Source organism: Microcebus murinus, chromosome 10 (genome assembly GCF_040939455.1).
Source record: "Microcebus murinus isolate Inina chromosome 10, M.murinus_Inina_mat1.0, whole genome shotgun sequence".
NCBI classification, from domain to species: domain Eukaryota; kingdom Metazoa; phylum Chordata; class Mammalia; order Primates; family Cheirogaleidae; genus Microcebus; species Microcebus murinus.
Genome location: NC_134113.1, coordinates 45,624,891 through 45,637,829, shown reverse-complemented (window position 1 = coordinate 45,637,829; position 12,939 = coordinate 45,624,891). Strand labels below are relative to the sequence as shown.

At 35.3% G+C, this 12,939-nt stretch overlaps 1 protein-coding gene across 2 annotated transcripts in view; it reads left to right on the top strand.

The window, feature by feature from the left end:
- FRS2 (fibroblast growth factor receptor substrate 2) overlaps window positions 1-12,939 on the top strand; it is a 104,826-nt gene that overhangs the window by 48,910 nt on the left and 42,977 nt on the right. For both annotated transcript variants that reach the window (XM_012788716.2, XM_012788717.2), the window contains exons 2-3: window positions 5,366-5,461; window positions 6,672-6,714. In XM_012788716.2, coding sequence (XP_012644170.1) covers window positions 5,405-5,461; window positions 6,672-6,714 — 100 coding nt within the window. In that variant the 5' untranslated portion in view covers window positions 5,366-5,404. The remainder of the gene's footprint in view (window positions 1-5,365; window positions 5,462-6,671; window positions 6,715-12,939) is intronic.

The following is a 12,939-nucleotide window of genomic DNA, read 5'->3' as shown; positions in this document are numbered from 1 at the left end:
CTTAATGCCACAGGCTTCCCCTTTTGTCTTCTTGTCTAAAATAATAATGGAGCAAAATTTTAAAAAATTAGAGATGTGGTCTTGCTATGTTGCCCAGGCTGGACTCAAACTCCTGGGCTCAAATAATCCTTCTAGCGCAGCCTCCCTAATAGCTGGGAGTACAGGTGTGCACCACCATGCCTGGCTTAGAGCAGATTTTTTTTTTTTTTTTGAGACAGAGTCTCATTTTGTTGCCCAGGCTAGAGTGAGTGCCATGGCGTCAGCCTAGCTCACAGCAACCTCAAACTCCTGGGCTCAAGCAATCCTCCTGCCTCAGCCTCCCGAGTAGCTGGGACTACAGGCATGCACCACCATGCCCGGCTAATTTTTTTTTTTATATATATTAGTTTGCCAATTAATTTGTTTCTATTTATAGTAGAGACGGGGTCTCACTCTTGCTCAGGGTGGTTTTGAACTCCTGACCTTGAGCAATCCGCCCGCCTCGGCCTCCCAGAGTGCTAGGATTACAGGCCTTGGAGCAGATTTTTTAAATGAGAAGCCTGTGTTCACATGTTACTCCTGTGAGGCAAATGCAGGACTTGTGACTAATAATTTTATTCCAGGTTACTGCAGATTATAATAGTTGAAAAAGACAAAATGAGATTTGAAATCCTGGAGCTATCTCTGGTTTGGATAAGTTATTTAACTGTCATGTGCTTTGTTAATACCTTTCCCATAGAGAAGTTCTGAGAATTAAGTGAGCTAACATAAATATGTAGCACATAGAAGTTGTTCAATAAAGGTAACTTTAGTATTAACTAGTTGTTGTTCAACTAGTTGAACTTGCTAAAGTCTGATTTCTAGATGAGTGGGAGCATTTCTGTACAAAAATATTCAAGGCTTCTTTCCACCCCCCTGCCCAATCAAAGCAGATTTTAGCATTAAATTTCATCATCCAACTTTTGGAACTCCTGCTAATTGTTTTCATTGTAATCTTGATTTATTTTTATACCTGAGGTATGCTTTATGAACCTTAAACTAAGTGAAAATAGATGTTCAGATGGAAGGTATGTGGAGAAGTCAGTTTTTAGGCAACTCTAGAGAACTCTTGACAGAACTGGTATCTTTGTTTTGGTCTTCAGGGACTATTAAATATGATCACTGAGTCATACTTGCTGTTTTCTCTGTCCCTTGACTATTTCTTTTAAGACCCTGAAGTCTGCCAGTCGTAGGATGTTTAAAAGGCAGAGGAGGCCTTAGCCCAGAGGGAGTTTGTTATTTAAAGAAAAAGTAATTAAGTTCAAATATACTACCATGTCATAGCTAGTTTAGTCATGTTAAGAGTTAGTGAGTTTTTTTGATTCTTTTCTGGTGGTTATGGCACCTAAAGGTAATAGATAATTTGGAAGTAAACTTTTCTTGAGATTATTGGGAGCTTTATAATGTAATCCCAAACAAATCTCTAAAGAAGTGGGAAGAAAGAGAATGTCATTTATTTTGCTAGTTGTTGTTTTTTAATGGGATTCATTTAATTCACATCTTCCACCACTTATTTCCAGAGTTATGGAACAGATGATTTAAAATCAATCCTCCCCCCCAAAAAACCCCCTCAAAAACCATACTATAGTAGATACATCTTCATTAATTATTTGAATTTGGGAACATAAGAATCTTCTAAAAGGGATAGTATATTCTCTGTAGATGTTTAGACATGAAGGTCTGAAAATTGATGATATTTTTGAAGATTATAGTCTCCAAAATTTATAATTTATTTTTCCTTGTATATTCTCTGCCAGATAAAGAAAACAGGCAGATATTTTAGTCTTGCCCAGGGTACTAGGGTGGATCTCTTTGATTAGGTGACTTATAAAAACCAAGTCCTAAAGAAAGTGTAGGAATAAGCTGGAGAGAGATCTGGTATTCCAGGCTGAAGGAAAAAAAGTTCTGAGGCCCTGAAGTGAGAACATGCTTGTGTTTAAGGAAAGGAAAGAAGCTAGCAGGAGATGAGGTCAGAGAGATGGAGGAAGATAGCAGATCATGGTCTTTAGGGACCTTTGGAAGGACTTTGGCTTTTAGACTAGTGAGATGGATTCCACTGGATGGCTTGATCAGAAGAATGACATGATCTGACTTTCTTTTGAAAATGGCTAATATGACTGACTTGTTGAGGTAAAAATGTAGATACAAAATAAGGTGCTGTGGACTATGGCAATAAGACTGCAAGTAAAAAAAAAAAAAGACTGCAAGTGGTAAAAGTAGTAATATTAGGAATATCTTTTAAACTGGAGCTCCCAGGATGAACACTTCATGCGTAGTGATGAATACTTATGTACATAAATTTCTAACAGACCCATTTGTAATGATGTTAAGATTAATCACTGGATTCAGATTTTGCCAGCCTGATTCATCCATTATAAGTTTCCCATTAACCTTTCATCTACTGGTTTTAGCAACCAGTTATTTTTTAGTTTGTTATTTCACTAGGGGTTGCAAAATGGTGATTTTTTAAAATCCTGTCCTTTCTTCTATATTTGCCATTTGGAGTCCTACAAAGAAGACTTCAGATTTATTGATTGCTTGATTACTCTGGGTACCTTTCATATAAAGTTAGTGCCATAGCAACTCCCAGAGGTTATTACGAATTTTTGCATATTTAACATTTCAATCAATGGTGATCATTATCTTTTTGATGTTAAAATTGACTCACCTTTGTCTAGTGGGCTACTTGGGTCCTTCAAACTGGCCTCTGTGTCACTTTTTTCCACAACTCTAGTAATCTTCAATAGCTTGCTTCCTAGCACAACACATGTTCTAGGAGTCTTGGTTGCTTTAAGTGGAAAATGGTATTTAGAGAACACAGTCTAGACTAGGAGTGCTTTGTGACTGGATAATCATTGCTTCAAAGCTTTTTTGGGGGGCAGAACAAAGAATTGATATTTATTAAAGTTATATAAATCCTGGGTCCTTATAGGTATTCTAATTCAAATGTCAGATTATAGGATTTTTACATCTGTGATTTTATATTTGAATCTTTTTTCTCTTATGCTGCAAACCTTTGTTCCTAATGACAGATATTACCTATTTGCCAGCATTTGTTGTAACAAAAACTGCTGAATGTAGTTTAAGATATTTTTTTAGGTCGGGTTTTGTTTTGTTTTGTTTTGTTGCTTTTTGGATATATCCTGCTAAGGATATATTCTTTTTGTTGTTAATTTTTTTATTTTAGCGTATTATGGGGATACAAGTGTTAAGGTTACTTATATTGCCCATGCCCAGGATATACTCTTAAAATGTTGTTTTAAAGTGCCTTGAAGTGATCTTATGTGTGGTTATGTCACCAAATTAATATATATAGTCTGATTCATTTGTTTCAGTTTCTTATTCTTACAGATTAGTTTTCCTTTTGAATTTATTTTGTATTTTATTTTTTATTTATTTATTTTTTTTGAGACAGAGTCTCGCTTTGTTGCCCAGGCTAGAGTGAGTGCCGTGGCATCCTAGCTCACAGCAACCTCAAACTCCTGGGCTCGAGTGATCCTTCTGCCTCAGCCTCCCGGGTAGCTGGGACTACAGGCATGCGCCACCATGCCCGGCTAATTTTTTTTTATATATATATATCAGTTGGCCAATTAATTTCTTTCTATTTATAGTAGAGACGGGGTCTTGCTCTTGCTCAGGCTGGTTTTGAACTCCTGACCTTGAGCAATCCGCCCGCCTCGGCCTCTCAAGAGCTAGGATTACAGGCGTGAGCCACAGCGCCCGGCCTATTTTGTATTTTAAATTATTTTAAAACGTGTTTCCAAAGTAAAAACTGTAAAATGAGGTATTTCCTGAGAAGTCTAGCTTCCATTCCTGTCTTTTCCACCTGCTTCTTTTTTCTCCATAGATAATCATTTTAAAATGGTTTTGGTTTATCCTTTCATTGTTGCTTTTTGAAAGGCAAAACAAAAGCAAATCTGTACTTATAGATGTATTCTAAGTTTTTTTTTTTTTTACAAAATAACATTTTATGGAATGCTATTAAGCTATGGGATGTAAAGTAGGGAACTACTTACTGGATTCCTTGAGGGCTGGTCTTGAGAACTGTTACAGTAGCAACTTTTCACTTTTTATGAAAGATTTCCCCCTATATTCCTGCTGTCTCCACAAGTACCTCAAAAAGCATACATGTTTAAAAAAGAAAAAGATCACCCATCTACCCCATTTGGCAATATTTAGCAAAATTGCATATCCAGCAACTCCCCTCCTTAAGAGTCTTTACCTAAGGTACAGTGACAAAATTATTGAGTGACGTTGTCTTTGTTCTGGTTCCTTAAACATTGGGGTTTGTGTCTTTTAATTATGGTCTTTGTTTATTGGGTATAAAACAATGATGATGTTGATGTTAACATCAGTGGTGTCACTGTGAAAGAAGACATTTTGAGATTTGCTATTTTAAAATACCATAAGCGTAAATATTTCATCCATTGAAGTTAAGTAATTCATCAATTTATTCATCGTTTCATTAAATATTAACACTTGTGGTATGGTAGTCATTGTATTAGGTGCTTGAAAGATATTGGTAAATAAAACCAACAAAGATGCCCTTCTGGGGCTTATGTTCAAGGTGAAAGGGGGAAATGGACAATAAAATAAACATAATCAGTAAACAATTTATTGTGGGACCATGGTGGCTCATGCCTATAATCCTAGCACTCTGGGAGGCCGAGGTGGGAGGATCGCTTGAGCTCAGGAGTTTGAGGCCAGTCTGAGCAACAGCAGGACCCTGTATCTACTAAAAAATACATATATAATAATAATAATAGAAATAATTAGCCAGGAGCTACTAAAAATAGAAAAAAATTGCCAGGTGTAGTTGCGCAGCTGTAGTCCCAGCTGCTCGGGTGGCTGAATCAGGAGAATAGCTTGAGCCCAGGAGTTTGAGGTTGCTGTGAGCTAGAATGACACCATGGCACTCTAGCTCGGGCAACAGAGGAGACTCTGTCTCAAAAAAAAAAAAAAATTATTGTATTCAAAATGTGCGGTTTAAGGACTCCCCATCCATGTTTTCCCTTTTCTCCCATGCCTCTCTGCCGCCCCTTGCCCACTACCATCTGTACTTTTTTCCCCAGTCTGTAAATGGCATTTGGGAATTGCAAGGTGCCGCTGAGTGAAAGCATTGAGGACTGACGAGGTCTGGTCCTGTGGGATGATAGCCTATCTTCTATCCCTTCCACACCACCCTCAGCCCTGTTAATAATGTTTTTTATTAGAAGGTTTCTCAAGAAGTGTTTTGGTAGTTCTCTCTGGTCATGACAATTTAGGTGATCGTCCTTAAAGATTTTTCTGTTTTTTTGTTATAATATATTCAGGAATAACTTTCTTAATAATTGCACCTTTATTTCAGAAATGACCATTAAGAAGTAGATGCCCAGATGCAAAAGTGATGAAACAGTCCATTTGTCATAAAGTAAGATGCAGCTGTGGCGTTTCAACCAGATTAGTAAGTGTGGCCAAATCTTTTTAAAACTTTATACTTATTTTATCTACTTTGAAAAACATTTAATAGAAAATATGGTGGACATTTAAAAAGGTCACCTTGTATTTTTGGTTTTACCTTGTAGTACAAATTCTAGCATATAGCTCTATGGTTGTATTAGATACCTTTTTTAAGAATCATAAAGATAATATAGAATCACAGCAGTAAAGAAAATATATGGAAAACAGTCATTATATTGCTACAAACACAAATATTTAAATATAGCTACTCTTATAATTTTTGGATGTTTGTTTTTCCTTTTAATCATTGTTCTATATATTTTTTGAAAACATAATTTTGATCATAATGTTTTAAAGAGTATGTGTCTGGTTATCTTTTAAAATTAAATATGTTTCAGATTTTCTCCCTGGAATTAAAAATGTACTCTTGAACCGGGCGTGGTGGCTCACGCCTGTAATCCTAGCACTCTGGGAGGCTGAGGCGGGCGGATTGCTCAAGGTCAGGAGTTCAAAAGCAGCCTGAGCAAGACCCCGTCTCTACCAAAAATAGAAAGAAATTAATTGACCAACTAAAAAAATATATATACAAAAAATTAGCCGGGCATGGTGGCGCATGCCTGTAGTCCCAGCTACTCAGGAGGCTGAGGCAGTAGGATTGCTGAGCCCAGGAGTTTGAGGTTGCTGTGAGCTAGGCGCCATGGCACTCACTCTAGCCTGGGCAACAAAGTGAGACTCTGGCTCAAAAAAAAAAAAATGTACTCTTGAGTATAGAGTTTCTTATTGGAGTGGTGAAAATATTATGGAATTAGATGGCGGTGAAACTTTGTGACTATGTTAAAAAACACTGTTTAAAGGGATGAATTTTAGGTTATGTGAATTATACCAAAAAAAAGTATCCTTCAGAATATCAAATCTTGGAGAGATTTATTGATGTTTTAGAATATGAAAATGTGCCACACATCATTATGTACCTAGCAAAAATGATTTGATGTTCAGTCAGTAGAATGATAAGTATTTTTATAATAATAAAAGTAATAAATTCTATAAGTATTTTTATAAAAAGTACTTTTATTATTAGAGACCTTTCTCTTAAGCTTTGGTAATATCAAATGTCATAATATTTTGAATGTAGCATGTTAGCATTTGTAGTTTTTTATTTTTAAGAGACTCTTTTGAAACTAACATTTTTAACTTTCTACCTGAAATTTTTTTAGGAACAAAATTGTATCTGTTTTTCTCAGAAGAGAATTCCACAAGGTAAGAAATTGTTAATATAGTAATACAACAAATATAGTTGAATACAGGCTTAATTGCTCTTGATTTTTAAAAAAACCTTTTTCCATGTATTTATTTCATATCTTTTCTTGATTATTACAAGATTCTCACAAATTTATTAGCTACTCTTTTACTACCTCAGAATTTACTATATAAGTGACTTTAGGGAGTAGGATGTTCATAGAAGCTATCTCAGGGGATTTAAAGGAGATTGTTTAGCTATGTTCCCACCTAAACACCTATGTTTAGTTTAAAAGTAGAATGCTTCCTACCAGGTAGATAATAAAACGTTAATATATATATAAAGGTGCCACTATATATATTTAAATTCCTGAATGATCAACTTTATAATGGATTTTGAGTCATCATTAATTTATATTATTATATTTAGATTTCTGAAAGGTGAAATCTTCAAATGAGTTGATTACTTGAAATCAGTTGTTTGGCACCTTTAAGAAGTTACTTTTATTAAAATATTCTCAGGAACTTTTTGGGATAGGTAGTAGTGATTACTGATTGATTAATTCAGTTTGTCAACTGCAAATGCTTATAAAGTGAATTATTCAGATCAATAACCCTATTTTTTATTTATTTTTCCTTTTCAATATCTCATATCCTGAGGAGAACATGCATTTTCAAACACACCTTTTTCTCTTATTTTTTGAAACTGCTGTAGATTTAGTTAATCGGGTCAGTCTTTACCCTTGTCACTGAAAGAAAATAAAGGGTTAAAATAAAGGGACCCACTAGCTGAGGAGGAGAAGGGAAGAGCAGATCACCCAAGATTTATTTTCTTTTCAAGTTGCTTGTAAAACTTTTTCCCCCTATTTTTTTCTTCTATACTTCTAGGAGGTTAAAGAAGGGGTCCTGGAACTTATGTGTAGCACTGTCTAATCTTCCAGGGCACTGCTCACAGGCAGTGAAACAGTACTATAGGAGAAGTCCAGATCCTTCCTTTTTTGGACCACAGTGCTTAAAGTAAAAGGAGAAATTTTAAAAAATTTAATCTCAATGAATTTAATCTATTATATCTTTTTCACTGTTCTTTTGGCAAATGAAATCTAAGTCTTCCATGTTAATATAGTGTATGATACACACTGACAAATGGATCATAGTGTTTGGTACCCTTAGGGCTGCCCTGTAAGTGTTTGATATATACTTATTTTTTAAATTCCCTGCCTAGGGAAAAAAGCAAAAATATAAAAGTATATATGTTTATTTGTATAGATACCCAGAAGCTTTCATAATTTTTTTTTTGGCATAAAAAATATCAAGGGAAGATTCACATTTATATAGTATTACCCTGATATGTAGTTAAAGGTATCAAAAGGACAGTGACAACTTTAAAAAAAATGATTGTACAGTTTCAAAGAGTGGTTAAAATAATAAATTTTATGTTATGTATTATATTTAACCATGATTTTGTTTTAATTTTTGGTTAATTATTTATGAAAGAGAATGACTTTATCTGACATCAATTTTTAACCTCAAGTACAGGAGTGTTAATATGTCCTTCAATTTGTGTCATACCTATCACCATTGGTTTATTAAAGGACCTTTCTTCTATCCTTTTTATATTTATTTACTATATAAATGACTTTTTAATGTGTTTGATGTATATTCTTTTGTTTGTCCTACAAAAGGTTTTATTATTTTATGTGCCTGTATTTTATTTATATAAAAGATAATACACATACAAAAAAAGATAATATGCTACCCTAAACCATGCTAATATTACTTAAGAAACCTACATAGAATAAAACACTCTTCTGGACCATAACAAACCTTAGAATAAAAGGATTTGACATATATACATATAAAGTCTGATTATTGTACTCTGCTCCATTGTCCTCCTCCTCCTTTTCCCCCCCAAGATCTGGCCATGTTGGCTGGGCACCGTGGCTCACGCCTGTAATCCTAGCACTATGGGAGGCTGAGGCCGGCGGATTGCTCAAGGTCAGGAGTTCGAAATCAGCCTGAGAAAGAGCGAGACCCCGTCTCTACTATAAATAGAAAGAAATTAATTGGCCAACTAATATATATATAGAAAAAATTAGCCGGGCAAAGTGGCTCATGCCTGTAGTCCCAGCTACTTGGGAGGCTGAGGCAGGAGGATCGCTTGAGCCCAGGAGTTTGAGGTTGCTGTGAGCAAAGCTGATGCCACGGCACTCACTCTGGCCTGGGCAAGAAAGTGAGACTCTGTCTCAAAAAAAAAAAGATCTGGCCATGTTGCTGAGTATTCATGTAGTTTGTTTATCTTACTGGTACATTATACTCCAGGTTGATATTTATGAAAATAGGCTCTTAAATGTAAAATTCCTTAAATGTGTGAGGTACACTGAAATGGGCATTTAAGAAAAGGCCAATTTATGCTAGTTTCTTTATATCAGAATTGAAGTTAAAGAATGTGAATTAGGTGCTGTGGAAGTTTAGAATTAGAGAAAGAAATACATCTGTTTAGAGTACTGCTTATCAAACAGTTTGTTGGAACAGTCAGAAAAAAGGATAATGGAGCCTAACAAAAACATGTGTGTGTGTTTTTTTTTAAGACTAGTCAAGTGCAGCAAAAACATGTGTTTTTCTTATAGAAATAGCGTATTAAAAATGCTTAGATATCAGTATTAGTCCACAAAAAGTTACTAGTTGAAAGATAGTACCAGTAATATGGAACGTTCCTGTTACCTATTACTTACTATTTATTGTCTGCATTATATTTGAACATTCATCTTATTTCTCCTGCTACTTCCTTGAAGTAGAACATATTCTTTGAATCCCCATTGCTGAAACTAACAAGGAATCAGAACCGAATAAATACAAATGCAGGGCTCTAAATAAAAAAAACAAAAACAAATGCAGGGTTCTATATCTGTGTACAGAAACACAATTTCCTCTATAGTGGTACAGTATCAGAAGGAGCACCTTCTGTTCGATCCCCTCATTAGAAATTATCAGAGAGTGGGAACTTTAGAAGCTATAAGTCTATGGTGGTGGTATTCCCAGTAGTAGTGAAGAGAAGAGAGTCAGAGTATCTCTTGTGAGAGGATGGATTTGGGCCTGACATTAAGTAGGGGATAATGACAGTAGTAAACAGATCTGGGAGGGTCTTCCATCAGTGGAAAGAGTTAAAGGTACCTTGTTGGAAGCAGTTTCTTTAAGTGTAAGGTGAGCAGCTTAGGGGCACTTAGTTCTGGGGGCTAGGAGAAAATATAGAACTGATTCAGTAGTGGAATAGAAAAATGGAAGTGTCTCAGTCCGTTCGTGCTGCTGTAACAAAATACCACAGACTGTGTAATTTATAAAGAACATAAATTTATTTCTCCCATTTCTGGTGGCTCAGAAGTCTAAGATCAAGGTGCTAGGAGGTTTGGCTATCCAGTAAGGGTTTCATCCTCTAGAGGGGAAGAATACTGTGTCCACACATGGCAGAAGGTAGAAGGGCAAGTGAGTACTAACACTGAGTGCAGCTTTATAAAAGTATAAAGGCCTTAATCCTATTCACGAGGAAGGAACCCTCATGACCTAAATATTTCTTAAAATCCCCACCTCTTAATACTGTCACATTGGCCATTAAATTTCAACACTTGAATTTTGGAGGAGACACATTCAAACCATAGCAGGAAGGGAATTCACATGTCTGCTAAAAGTTAAGCCAAGGTTGAGGGTTTTTGAAAGAAGTAGTTATTTATACATTAACACTTAGAGTATTTATAAGAACTTTGGTGGGAAGACTAGAAACCCTTGAAGTTGATATTGACTAGTTATTCCATGCATTGTTGAATACTCCCCCCATCCTTTTAAAAAAATATAATACAGAGAATTAGACATTAGGTAACATAGTCCCTTTCTCCAGTTTCTGTAATTTTTGAGTCTTTCTATAGCATAGTAATTTCATTATTCTCACTTTAATGTTACCACGTCACTGCATAAGTAGAACAGATAGTATTCTCAGTTTACAATTGGCTTTAGGTTCTTTTCACTAATCTATACTGCTACCCTGCCAACTGATACTTTACCTTATACAGAAGTTGTAGTTAGTCTTAACTTGAAAGAAATGTTTCTAACCAGGAAGAACCTCATAGCCTGAGAAGTTTAAAAAACATATATACACAAAAATATAAGCAATGAATAATGTAGGTGGTATTCATTTAACCTTAAGATTTACTAAAGGAACATTTGTTACATTGTATAGATTTGGTCCACCTTATATAGAAAAGTATTTCATAAATATTTATAATTTACAATGAATGCCATAAACTTAGGTATTTTTAGTTTTGAGTATGCCTGTTTACTTTCCTTAGAGGTTAGGTGTCTGGTTTTGATAGATGGGAGATTAGAATTCCTTTGCGGATATGAAACAAGCAATTTGATCTCATATATTTCAAAATATGGTAATCCCTCTCCCCAAATTTTTTATAGTGTAAAAATCAGGTATACTGGATTATAAACCAGTGTCTTTTATCTTGAGAGGCTTAATTTGGTTTAGACCCAGCTCTAATGGTATAGGCAGAGATCTAGATTGGTTTTGAGTAATCCAGTGCTATTCTAGGTCATTCTAAGTCTGGAGGGTCTTCAGATAAACTAAACACTCGGTTTCAATACCTGGCTTACATTTGAGCCTGTGAAAAGATTGTGAGAGATTTCACATGTATGTGGTAGAATAAAGGAATGCAGACTGATAGTCTATTTAATACTTTGGAGTTACGGGACTTTGAAATTTAGCAGTGTTTTTGTTGTTCAAAATTAGGCTATATAATATTAAAAAGACACAAGTCTTCTGTCTTTGATTTCTTATTCTGTGTTAAGGCTTCAGATATTACAGTTCAATTTAACTAAAGTTGAACTTTATCCACAAAAATGTGGATATGTTTGTAGTTTTATAAAAGACAATTCTTTTAGGTACCTTTTTGTTTCATGTTCCCCTCTTAGAGTTCCATATGAGCTGGCTTGATTTTTTTCAGCTACTTGCTTTTAGATTTAAAAAAATTTAGAATAGGTGGAAACTCAACACAAATTGCTGCCGCAGAACAAAAGTGCTGATCAAGTTAAATCAACCCCTGTAATATGTATTGAAAGGAAAACCTCTCCTCTCTCCCCCAATTTGAAGAACAAGCATTTTCCCTGCCAAGAAGGACTGACTTTAAATGGACCAGCTGTCCATATTAGGAGCATAGGGTTGCTAAGGTAACTATGGCTGTTTGGAGAAGAATGCAGCTGAGAGGGCAAGTTCTTGATGTGTGAGCCGAGGGAAGGAATGTGGTGTGATTGTGCATCATTTCTCCTAATCACATGCTCGCAAAATGCTGTGTGGGCAGCATGTAGAAACTACAAGCGCTGGAGCTTGTGTGTGGTTAAAATAATTTATTTTCATGTGAGGCAGGCTTACAGTTCAGATGAAAAATGTCTACTCTGTGTGTGTGTGTGTGTGTGTGTGTGTGTGTGTGTGTGTGTGTGTGTGTCTGTGTTTGGGGTTAACGGAGGGGGGGTGCACTTTGATGGTAGATGAAATGGGGATGAATTTATGTTGCTTTATGGATACATTCTTTCATTGTTTTTTTTTTTAAGTATATATCTTGGGCTAAGTGTTGTCTTTCTAATTCATACTGTTCAGTCATACATACAATGTTAATAGTTCCTTGAGTAAATAATGTGTTCCTTGTAATTTTGTATTTCTCTGGCACTTTAATTTCAGAATTATTTGCAAAGTCCTAAAAAGATGTTGTCTACTTAGTCTATTTCTTCCCTTTTTAAAAAAAGTTACTTTTTCAGGGGAGATCATATCTTGATGCATTGAGTACTTCTTTCTTGAAGCATCCAAAGATAGATTCTGGCATATCTGACAAGTGAGTAGCCTATTTGGTAAAAATGATTGAAGGACAGCGAGAAGGGTCAAACTAATATCCCACTTAACCTGAGACCTATTTAGATTTTACCATGGGCATCATTGCTAATACTTGAAATGAGATCTAGATATAGGTATTGATACAGACACTTACTGAACCATGTGTTGTTTTTGTTTTTTGTCCTTATTTCCAAATCCCTATAATAATGTGTTGATCTTAAATAAGGGCATAAATGTGTAATATACTTAAGATGTGAAGTACTTGAAACAGTGGCAGCCCTGTATTACATTAGCGTCATATTATCGTTTCATAATCCGTCCACTTACTTTGGTGTGATTTTTCTCTGATTAATTTGTAAAATACGAAG